Here is a 12,547-nt window from a genome sequence, read left to right as displayed (position 1 = left end):
GAATCAAGTCGACGCATGCTCGGAAGCATTGAACTTCATTTTTTTCGGCTCGTCGTAGTGTTGTACGTCACCTAGTTTTGGCACGGTCGGAATTTAGTCTGATAATGTGTATGCAAGACTGATGAAAGTCAGCTTCATTGGATATCCGACGAAAAAATCCATCGGATTAGATTCCATCAGATATCCGATCGTGTGTACAGGGCTTAAGAGAACCTGTCACAACAGTAATAAAAAAGTGACTACTATTAATATATCTGTGTTTGAGCCCCAGCTGAAAAGATCTCAAACTCCCTTGTGAATATATTTGTGGTCAGCACTGTTTTACCAACCCTGGAGACATGGCCCATGGCATGTCCTATGGCATTCATCTTCCCCCTGTATTAGATGTTGTAATTTGCATGAATTGCCTGTGGTAATTAAAATACTTTTCATTTATCATGAAAATATTTATCTTTTAAAAGAAGGCAACAGCTTGAAATCCACAGGCCGATGACATAACGGACATGTTTATTATGTCTATCCCCATGACACATTGCATTAGCCTTTGTAAACACTGATAGAAATATTATACATGATTTTGTAATATTTCAAGCAGCGGTCATTGAACGGTTCCATTTTTCCAGCGATGGCATAACAAAACATAACACAAATTATTAGCATCAACCTCGCAATGGAAATTTGCCAAAGAAATAAGAATTTTGACCCTACAGTACTTTTCGAGAGGGAGGCAGATAGTGGAAGATAAGTGAAACAAATACAATTTCAACCAAAGCTATCAACGTGTATGTAGATTGCATGTCTTTTTTTATTTGTTCACGAGCAGATTCATGTCTCAAAACAATAGCTTGAAGCACACAGCTTTATTTGTTGAGAAATAACATCTGGAATCTACAAGCTGCCTTGATTATTTTACGGTGCTTTAAAAATAGCACAAATTGTATAATTCTTGGCAAGTCATATGTGTTGAACATGTTTTGGGGTATAGTTTGAAATCTTGCCATGCACACGAAGATCTAGGATGAGTGTTAATTCTGGGCATATCTGGTGATACTTTGCATCCAACTATGTGGTTGTTTGTAGTGTTAAAGATTTATATGGAGAAAAATTTGACTTTTTGACCAAAAGTTCTATCCCTGCTTGGCTTAGTTTCTTCATTGACTTACGGTTCTTAAGATGAGTTTACCACATGATGACATGAGTCATTAACACAAGTCATTTTTTCTTGTGAGATATCTCGGCTGCTGCTGTCATTATCATTCTACATTCTGTCAGGGATCTTATGGCTAATCTTTTTTGTCTGTCAATCTTCAATGCAAAGCAACTCACAGGGTCTGATTCACTGAAGTCAACGTAAGCCTTCCTATTATTTGCTTGCTTACTGGTTCCCTATACAGACAGATGTGCTTGCTCACATGCCTTCTCTACTCAGCTCAGTGGTCTGTCTTGGGGATTTTACTTAATTTAGAGCATCAATTAGCAAATACATTGTTTGGTTGGAAAATGTTGGGCTTAAGGCCTGGCGCCCAACATGCAACCCAAAAGCCACATCATGCAACCTGCCAACACTTTACTGTGTTGCATTGCTTATATTTATGCAGGAGCTGCCCATCCATGACCACCTCTTCCCTGTGCTGCTTCAATCCTGGCCATCTGCCCATGTCAGACTGCTGCAATCCCAGTCATTTCCCACCCTCAGTCATCTTCCCCATTAGGCAGCTACATTCCCGGCCACTTTCCCTTGTCATACTGCTGTGGTTCCGGCCATCTTCACCTATCAGGCCGCGTATACACGGCCGGACATGTCCGCTGAAACTGGTCCGCGGACCATTTTCCGCGGACATGTCCGACCGTATGTACTGCCTAGCGGACAGGGTTCCAGCGGACAAAAGTTTCTTAGCATGCTAAGAAACTTGTCCGGTGGAAACCTGTCCGTCGGACATGTCCGATGGTTAGTACACCTAACCATCGGACCGAAATGCGTGGAAGCATTGAACTTCCTGGTTCGCGCACGTCACCGTGTTTTCTGTCTGCGGGGAATTTGGTCTGATGGTGTGTACACACATCAGACCAAAAGCTCCCAGCAGACATGTCCGATGAAAACGGTCCGCGGACCGTTTTCATCGGACATGTCTGATCGTGTGTACAGGGCCTCAGACCTCTGCGGTTCTGGGCATCTTCCCCTGTCAGACTGCTGCAGTTCTGACTATCTTACTCTATCAGATGGCTGTGGTTCTGGCCATCTTTTCCTATCGGACTACTGCTGTTTTGGCCATCTTCCCCGCTAGACTTGAATAGGTGAAAGATGATGAGCGCAATCAATGCACTAAACAGTGAACGACAGTTAAACACTGATTAAATGTCTCTGATGAAGTCACGTGTTGTGACGTAACGCGTAAGGAACATTAGCTAGACGTGACCAGAAGTGACGCGGAACCCCGTCCGGCCGGCAGTGTTTGTATTCGGCGTTTTTTGATTTTTATGCTTGTAAGCAGTTTTTAGCTCGTAATAAACCCCCCTCTCTGTTTGATATACATTAACGATGGAAGTCTCCATGTTTTTGTTTTCCTTTTGATAACATCTGCATTCCTTGGCGAGTCTCCATATTTCTGAGGACCAGGATCCATAATACAGCTGACAGGACGTTGCAGTCTCCATTCATTTGGTTTGAGGGTTTCTCAGGCGATTTTCCCACAAGAGGGAGGTAAGCGCTCTGTGAGCCCATCATTTGTGAAGACTCATCTATATTGCCATTTAACCATCTTCATCTGACAGCTGTTTTTTTGGATGGGGCTATATATTGGATATATATTTTTTGGATACATTTTTTAGTTTTACACATTTGTGTGATTTGTCACATATAGTGTTTTTTTTTTTTTTTTTTACACATTATCTTAATTGGTGTCAATCTTATTCAATGTTTTGGAATTCATTCACATTTCCTATTTGATTTTCACATGGTTCTATTTATTTTGTTTGCATACATTTAATCAGTGTTTCACTGTCGTTCACTGTTTAGTGCATTGATTGCGCTCATCACCTTTCACCCATTCAATTCACTTTTTTGTCGTTAGCACATATAGATTTGAGCAGCAGTTTGTTTGATTGCACATATATTTTATTTCATCTCATTTATTTTCACTATTGGCTAGCGCTTAAGATATTTTTTTCTTCTTCCCCGCTAGACTGCTGAAGTTCTAGCCATCTTACCCGATCAGATTCCTGTGATTTCAATCATCGCACCCTATCAGACTGCTGCGGTTCTGGCCATCCTACCCTATGAGACTGCTGCAGTTCTGGCCATTTTACCCTATCAGACTGCTGCAGTTCTGGCCTTCTTACCCTATCAGACTGCTGAGGTTCCGCCCATCTTACCCTATCAGACTGCTGAGGTTCTGCCCATCTTACCATATCAGACTGCTGCAGTTCTGGCCATTTTACCCTATCAGACTGCGGCAGTTCTGGCCATTTTAAACTATCAGACTCCTGGCCTGGTCGGACAATAAAAATCTGCTGTCTAAATCTCAGGTCTGATATTTAATGTTTACTTTGATGAGGAAGGAAGAAGGCCAGGAAGAAAGGGCATAATAAACTTGAAATTACCAAACTGATTGTATCCCTTAAGTATCTACACATGGATTTTGGCACTGTGCCTATAAACTGCAAATAGTTCTTCAACTTGATTACATACACAATTAATTTTCTATTAAAAAAAATGGGCAAATTTCTGCTGCCAGTAAATGCCAGTGATGCCTCATACACGCGACTAGTTTTCTTGTTGGGAAAACTGTCATGACAGCTTTTGGCCGGGAAATATTGGCCGTGTGTATGCTCCATGCCAGTTTTCCCGACAGGAGAACTGCCGGGAATCCTGGCGGGAAAAATTAGAACATGTTCTCTCTTTTTCTGCCGTGATTCCGATGGTCTTTTTCCCATCAGTTTCCCTATGGGAAACACTGCGGTGGAGCATACACACGGTCTACATACAAACCAGCCGTGTGTAGGGGGAAAAATCTGGGAAAAAATCTGGCAAGCAGGTTCTCGGCTTTCCCTTCGTTTGTATGAGGCATGACAGGAAAAGGTTGCCAGTTTATAATAAGGCTGTGATACATGTGCAGTTCTAGTCCGGAGCCAGCCGAAACCAACCAACTGCCTGCTACAGTGTGTTTGGGCAGCACCGACGGGGGGACGGGGACGAGGGGTCTGGCAGAGGTGGTGCTTGAGTGTATCATGTGATGTCATGGTGCAAGGGAGCAGATCAGAGCAGCCGTAGGCTTATGTGTCTGCAGGATGGGAGCAAGGCAAGCTGGGAGTGGGACTGTCAGTGCTGTTTGGACTGGAGTGGACAGAAGGGACCACCTGGTATAGAGAGAGACTGTCACTGTGACAGCGAGACGTGTCGGTACAATGTCATCACCATCGGTGCTGCTGCACACTGCTGTCAGTGTTACTGTGAGAGTCAATTTCATGTGTGTGCTTACCCATTCTAATTTCTTGCCCTCCTGAGTCCTGTCCCTGAGCTACTTACTATATTAAAAATAAAATAAGAAATATGTTTTTGCCATAATATCTACCTTAAATCACATTTATAATTGCATATTGTACTTGTTTGTAGCATAAATACTGAAATTTGCACTTAAAACTGTAATTTTGTAACTTTTGGAAAGTTTTTTGCCAGTAAATTTTCAATGATGTGTCAGTGAATTTCAATCCGGTAGGTTGGCAACACTGATCTGGATAATGACAGGGGAAAGTGTTCTACTTTTTCTAGTTGGCAAACTGATGTATTTTATTTCTAGGCATTCAGTTGTACAAATTATATTTAATGTGACACACAATGTCCATGCTGGCAGTAAAGAGGTAGAAATCATGAAGTGTCAGTAAATAATGTTTCATATTTTGTGTATAATTGCCTTTTCAAGCTCCAATTAAATGTTAACTAGTATTATTTTTGTGAATTTAATTATGCTCACCAAAATTTTGGAAAAGATTGATAACATTGTAATCTAGAATAAAATCTATATTTTTTTTGTTCTTTCCTAAAGGATCATCCTGGCAAAGAATTGGAGGAGCAACTTCGGGCCGTGTCCAGCGTGGATGAACTTATGACACTGCTTTATCCCGAATCGTGGAAGATGTTCAAGTGTCAATTAAGGCAAGGAGGACAGTCCGGCTATGATTCTAGAAGAGATGATAGTGTTAAATTTGCAGCTGCACATTACAATTACAATGCTGATATCTGGAAAAGTAAGTGTGACAGAGGATAGTTAAAGTGGTATCGGTCCTGCCTTATAAATATAGCACAACAGAAATGAGTATACGCTGTATGGAATATTTTCCTTGTTGCACGTGATCATACGTGAACTGCATGCTGTGCTTTGCTGCATGCACAGAGCCCTGTGGAAGGGAACCTATATAAACGAGTGTGCATTTCCTCTACCACGACCAAGCTGTCAATCACACCTACATCTGTACTGACAGGTCTAGGACCCATTAACACTGGATCCCTCCTTCTCAACAATGTCTCATGACAATGACAACTGCTAACTTGCTACCCAATATAAATAAGCCTACCTTGTCATATAAATATAATTCTACAATAAAGCAGATAGAGTATGTTGCACACATGGGCTTCCATAAGGCACAGCAGCCAATCAGAATTGATTTTCAGTGATCTTTCCAGAAACCGGTTTCTCTGAGTTACTGCATGTTTCACGTCAGCTTTGCTCTGTTCATTGCATTACTGAATAAGCCTGATAGTCTGCTGATTACAATGTATGCAGTAAAGAAGGCCTAATAGAACAGCTAGTAATGAAGTTAAAGTGAATTAAAACTTATAGGGGAACTTCTGTTTGATAGAAAAAAAATAAATAATTAGCAGCTACTAATACTGTAGCTAGTGCCTTTTAAAAATCAGTACCTGGGGTCAAGTGCTGTCTTAGGCCTCGTACACACGATAGGATAGCCAGAGGATAACGGTCTGATGGACCGTTTTCATCGGTCCAAACCGATCGTGTGTGGGCCCCATAGGTTATTTAACCTTAGGTTAAAAAAATAGGAACGTGCTTTAAAATTTAACCGATGGATTGCTAAGCATAGGTCAAAACTGATCGTTAGTAGGCACAACCATCAGTTATAAAAAACTCATGCATGCTCAGAATCAAGTCAACGCATGCTTGGAAGCATTGAACTTTGTTTTTTTCAGCACGTCGTTGTGTTTTACGTCACCGCGTTCTGACACGATCGGTTATTTAACCTATGGTGTGTGGGCGAGACGGGCCATGAGTCAGCTTCATCAGTTAACCTATGACAACTGTCCTTCAGACCGTTCTCATCGGATGAACTGATCGTGTGTACGAGGCTTTAGTGTAGCTTGTTCTTCCTACCACTGTGTGTCGCAGACATTGGCATCTTGGATACTGGAACCAGCTGTGGTTTCCTGAGGAACCACAGCCAGCTCTGCACTGCGTATGCATGAGCTCCTGTAGCACTTTGTGAATGGTCCTGCAACCTTCTGGGACATGTGACATCTCCCAGGAGGATGTGAGAGGGGATAGAGCAAGGGACATCATCCTTGCCTAGGCCAATAAAAATCGGTACTCGCCCCCAAGGGAGCGAGGGACGGGTTAGAGTTTCTTGGTCTATAAACACAGACAAGGCAGCTAAGGAGCGAGCATGCATGGAAAGCATCTTTCCATGATGGCACTCACCGAAGTGGAGAGGCCTGGAACTCTAGCAGGGGAACCCAGTAGAAGAGGATCAGGGCTTCTGCAGTAAGAGTCGGTTCACACTGGGGCGACTCGTCAGGCGGCTGAGCGAGTCCCATTCAATGCAATGGAGCCGTTCTAATAGGAGCGACGCTCAGGGCGACCTGCATTGACTTCTATACAGAAGTCATTTTGTGCGTCGCCTCTGAAGTCGTCTTCAGGACGACTTGCAGAGTTGCCCCCAAAGTCGTGCCGCGGAAGTGTGAACCAGCTCTTAGGTATGACATGTTTTTTATTTTTATTTATTTTTTAAACAAAGCTTTAAAGGACAAGTTCACCTTTCTACAAAAAAATAATAAATACATATCTTTCTGCAGTTAAAAAAATGCATTTATTATTTTTTTTACACACAGAGCAGTGTGTTTGATTAATGTGGCCGTGTGGGCATAGCAGTGACAGATAGTACAGGGAACTTCTCCCTGTACTACTGCCACAGGGAAGGAGGGGGGGCAGTGGGAGACAGCTGCAGCACTGGAAACATATAACATGTTCCCAAAGGTGAACTTATATTTTAATGTTGCTTTAACCACTTCAGCCCTGGAAGAATTTACCCCCTTCCTGACCAGAGCACTTTTTGCGATACGGCACTGCGTCTCTTTAACTGACAATTGCGCGGCCGTGCGACTTTGCACCCAAACAAAATTTATGTTATTTTCCCCACAAATAGAGCTTTCTTTTGGTGGTATTTGATCACCTCTGCGGTTTTTTTTTTGCACTATAAAAAAAAAAATTTGAAAGAAAAAGCAATATTTTTTACTTTTTGCTATAATAAATATCCCCCAAAAATATATAAAAAAAATGAATTTCTTCCTCAGTTTAAGCCAATACGTATTCTTCTACAAATGTTTGTTTAAAAAAAAACATGCAATAAGCGTATATTGATTGGTTTGTGCAAAACTTATACCGTCTACAAAATAGGTGATAGATTTATATCATTTTTTTATAAACAAAATGTTATTAGTAATTTTGGCAATTTTTATCGTGACTGACTGTTATTAAAAAAAACTGATTACTGTGTAAATGACACTGGCAGGGATGGGGTTAAATGCTAGGGGCGATCAAAGGGTTACGTTTGTCTTAGGGAGTGATTCTAACTGTGAGAGGGATGCGCTACCACTGACATGACAACGATCACTGCTCCTGATGACAGGGAGCAGTAGATCCCTGTCATGTCACTAGGCAGAACAGGGCAATGCCTTTTTTACATAAACATCTCCCCGTTCTGCAGCTCCGTGTCACGATTGTGGTACACTGGCGGACACGGGTGCCACGGGCACGGTCACGGAGCACACGGCGGGCGTGCACGTGCCCACTAAGCCACGATTTAAAGGGGACATACCTGTACACCCATTTGCGCAGTCATACCATTGTGCGCTGGTCGACAAGCGGTTAAGCCAGCAATAAATTAATCAGATCTCGGCTGGTTCAGCAGGGACCAACCGAGATTTGATCGATCTGTGGGCAAGCTGGTTGTACTCTAGTTCATCTATTGATCGACTTGGGTACAACCAGCCTGTCAGACTTTTTACATGTGATTACTGCCAGTGGATTTAGCTGCTAGCAGTAATCATTGGGTTCTGCCAACCGGAAAGGCTCCCCTTACCCACCAATTCCCCCCCCCCCTACCATTCCCTCCCCAAGTCCAGCAGAACACAATAGTGCTGCAGGAGGGATTCCCACATCAACACTAGCACTGTGTTGATGGGGGAATTGGGTGCTTTTTTTTCCTTCCACCCGTGATGGAAGAAAAAAAATCGAATAATCTATGGCCTGCCTTACTTTTGAACCAGACTCATAAATTATATTATACTTTCCATTGTGTTAGTTTCACAAGAAGTTTATTTTCCATGGCACAACCATGCAGGTCTTGGGAAGAAAAACTGTGTATAATACGTGTGCTAAACTAAACTGGTTATTTTTGACAGCAAAAACCTAGTACTGCTTTTTATACTCAAATCTACCCGAGAAAAATGAATCTGGAATAAAAATTGACTAATGGAGAATAAAACACTCATTCAGGAAGCCCATAGATCTTTATAATGGGCTGTGATCATCTTTACAAAGAAGGGTTGCTCTCAAGAGAAGATAGTACACCAAGGCTTACATAGCAATGAGCTTGGTTCCAAGAATATTTCCGTTCAGATCTCTTTTTCTTTGTTGAATTTAGATGCTGCTAACAACTTTGGCAGCTTTGTATACTTTTTCTGAGAACTAAGTTTCAGGAGATATAAACTTAACATTTTTATCCAATCATTTATTTACAACATACTACACTGCAAATTCCTGTACGCCTGGCAACCGGGGGGATTAACAAGAGATCAAACTAGACACAAGCACTGCATGACGACCTTAATCCACCCAAACCTCCCTTAATCGTTGTGTGTGATTTATGCCTCTGTTCTACTTCAATCACACAGTATTTTCACTTCTTACCTTGCTGTCATTTTACAGAACGTTGTATTTAGTGAATGGGGCTGGTAAAAGTGATACTGAGTATTTGAAGCCATTGTAGGATATACATTTAAAAGACCAGTCTTTTGAAAGTGTTAATATGCAAAGTTTATAAAGAATTTACCAGATAAATGTACTTGGTCTTGCTTTGTTAAAGCGAAGTTCTGCCGAAAAAAAATACAAATACAAATACTGCAGCTGCAGACTTTTAATATATGGACACTTAACTGTCCTGGGTGCCCGCGATGTCGGGTCACAAAGCCGATCTGTCTGTTGGCTCTCGGGTGCTGCCGTCGCCATCTTTGGTAAGGGAATCAGGAAGTGAAGCCTTGCGGCTTCACTTCCTGGTTCCCTACTGCACATGCACACATCATGCTGCGCGATCCCACTGGTCTCTGCTGTCTTCTGGGACCTGTGTGTCTCCCAGAATACAGCGGGGGGGGGGGGACGGAGTAGGCGCCGATGTGGCATAGGTCACTGCGGTGATCTATGCCTGGAAGTGGGAGCAAATACCTGGATTACACAGGTATCTGCTCCCTCCTCCCCCCTGAAAGGTGCCAAACGTGACACCGGAGGGGGGGTGGGTCCAAAAAACGGAAGTTCAATTTTTGGTCGGAACTCCGCTTTAAGTCAAAAAAGAAATAAAAAATCCCAAAATGATCGTACTATAATCATCAATAAATCCAATCTTGTCCAGCACTACTAGTACTATACATAGCAATGTTTTACTTCCATCTGAGACTCTCATACCTGACCATTTTATATACTAACTTTGCCAAGCTGCCATGATAAGAAAAAGCTCAGTAGGTCATAAGCATGACATCTCTGGAATATACTCAATTTGAACCCTAATTGTCAGAACAAAATACAGCGTTTTCCTCACCTACTGTACTGTCCTCATTTACAGCATTTTGTTACTATTACAGTATTTGACTACTGCTACTAGCTAGGATGTAGTTAATGATATTTTTAGTATATCTAAAACCCAACCTTTTTTTGTTAGAGTGGGAAATGTATTTATTTATTTATAAATTAGGAAATGTATTTATTTATTTATTTTGCTGTCTGTGTTTTGTAGAGGTATTTTATATAACTTCCTTTTCCAGAGACTGAACAGGTAGCTCTTGTGAGAGTTTGCCAGGAAGGGAGGGGGGCCAATGAGAGCTGCAGAGCTGGAGGTGTGCCTCTGTGTGTGTATGTGTAAATCCAGGAAGTGAACAGGCAGCAGCTTCAGCTGCCCACAGTTGAAATGACTGCAGACAGACTTAGTGGAGGGAGATTTCTGCAGCATATTTGGCATATACAGAATTATATATATATATATATATATATATATACACACACACACACATATATATATATATATATATATATATATATATATATATTATATATATATATATATTTTTTTTATATATATATATATATATATATTAGATATATATATATACATATATACAGTATATGCTGTATATATTTAGATCATTATAACATTTTATATATATATATATATATATATATATATATATATATATATATATATATATATATATATATATACACACACACATATATATATATATATAGTATATGCTGTATATATTTAGATCATTATAACATTATCTAACAATTATTTTGTACCTATTTAGGTATTGAAAGTGAATGGAGAAAGACCCAATGCATGCCACGTGAAGTGTGTGTAGATGTGGGAAAGGAATTTGGTGCACCGACAAACACGTTCTTTAAACCTCCATGCGTGTCACTGTACAGATGTGGAGGATGCTGCAACAGCGAAGGATTGCACTGTATGAACACTAGCTCCTCATATATCAGCAAAACGGTGAGTTTTAATCACAGCCAGATTTTTGCAGTAGAATAAAGTGAGTAGCTATACAATACTTTTTTGATAGATGTTCATATTCCAAGGACCATGCCATCTGAAGCTTTTTAATGTGCTTCTAATGCATTTCTATTTAATTAAGAAATTAAGATTACATCCATCACATAACCTATACAGCTTTGAAGTTAAATGTTAATGCTGGAGCCTGAAAACCTCAGTGGTTTTGGATTTAAAATCAAATGTGTTTGAGCGAACCTTAACTTTGGCAGTGATTTGTGGACTCGTGGAGATCAAAGCAAAAGAAGATGTATTCTGTATGTTCACTTCACTTACAAGCGCGGCAGAGGCTAAACGCAGTACATTTCAAGCTTACACTGTGTCATGCTGACCACTTTCACCCAATTTGTTATAATAAACACGCTAGAGTTACTTATGGGGAAAAGCAGTTCCAAGATTTGGAAAAGGTTCTGTTTTTGATATTAAGGTTCTCTCAGCAGTTTGTGGGACTCGTATGATTTCTTTTCATGAAAAGCATTATCAGACTGTCATTGGAAAAAAAAAAAAAATAAGAGCGTACTAACTAGGAGTAGCAGTAATCTAACCGGCTGCTGGAGTGAATGTGTTAACCTTCTGGCACTGAAATGACAAGCTGTTCCTTTTTATTTAGGCTATAATGAGAAATTACTAACATAAAATGCTAACTATTAAAAAAGACCCAACAAACCAGGAGTCCACAATTCTTACCTCCGTGCACAAGGATGATATAGCACCTTGGCCACCCACACCACTGTCAGGTAAGGGGTTAAAATAGAGGCAAAGGAAAAACTTTTATTTTTAATCAATTAGGAAAGGGTTAAACTCTCTTTCCAGCTTGGTTACTGTCTTTGTTCCAGCTGGGGGGATTCATCCTTGTACTGACCATCGTCAGCAAAATAGATGAAAGGCAAAATCCTCATTTTTAAGGTTGTCACCAAGGCAAGAGGTGAGGGTGAAACATCCAGTTTCAACAAATGATCTGACAATAACTGTTTTAAGATGGGATTGACCCTCATTTTGTTGCAAGAAGTGAAGGGATGTCCCCTTAGCAGAACAGAGCCAGCCCTGAGTAAGTCCACATAGACCATGAAAAAGCTGCAGGAGATCCACAGCACTGAAATTAAAAAGTGAATATTTAAAAAATGCTTACATTGGGGTAGATTCAGGTAGGGGCGCGCAGAACTGCGGCGGCGTAACGTATGACATTTACGTTACGCGGCCGCAAGTTTTACAGGCAAGTGCTTGATTCACAAAGCACTTGCCTGTAAAGTTGCGGCGGCGTAGCGTAAAAGGGTCCGGCGTAAGCGCGTGTAATTCAAATGATCCCGTAGGGGGGCGTGGATCATTTAAATTAGGCGCGTTCCCGCGCCGAAGTACTGCGCATGCTCCATCGGGAATTTCCCGACGTGCATTGCGGTAAATGACGTCGCAAGGACGTCATTGGCTTCGACGTGAA

General features: G+C 41.1%; 1 protein-coding gene across 1 annotated transcript in view; it reads left to right on the top strand.

Annotated features, from left to right (window-relative positions):
• VEGFC (vascular endothelial growth factor C) overlaps nucleotides 1–12,547 on the top strand; it is a 204,194-nt gene that overhangs the window by 137,012 nt on the left and 54,635 nt on the right. Inside the window, exons 2-3 of the mRNA XM_040333737.1 lie at nucleotides 5,043–5,244; nucleotides 10,865–11,055. Of these exons, the coding sequence (XP_040189671.1) occupies nucleotides 5,043–5,244; nucleotides 10,865–11,055 (393 nt within the window). The remainder of the gene's footprint in view (nucleotides 1–5,042; nucleotides 5,245–10,864; nucleotides 11,056–12,547) is intronic.

The sequence above is a fragment of the Rana temporaria genome, chromosome 1 (assembly GCF_905171775.1).
Source record: "Rana temporaria chromosome 1, aRanTem1.1, whole genome shotgun sequence".
Classification (NCBI taxonomy): domain Eukaryota; kingdom Metazoa; phylum Chordata; class Amphibia; order Anura; family Ranidae; genus Rana; species Rana temporaria.
Note: the sequence above shows the minus strand (reverse complement) of the source record. Positions and strands in the feature narration are given on the sequence as shown.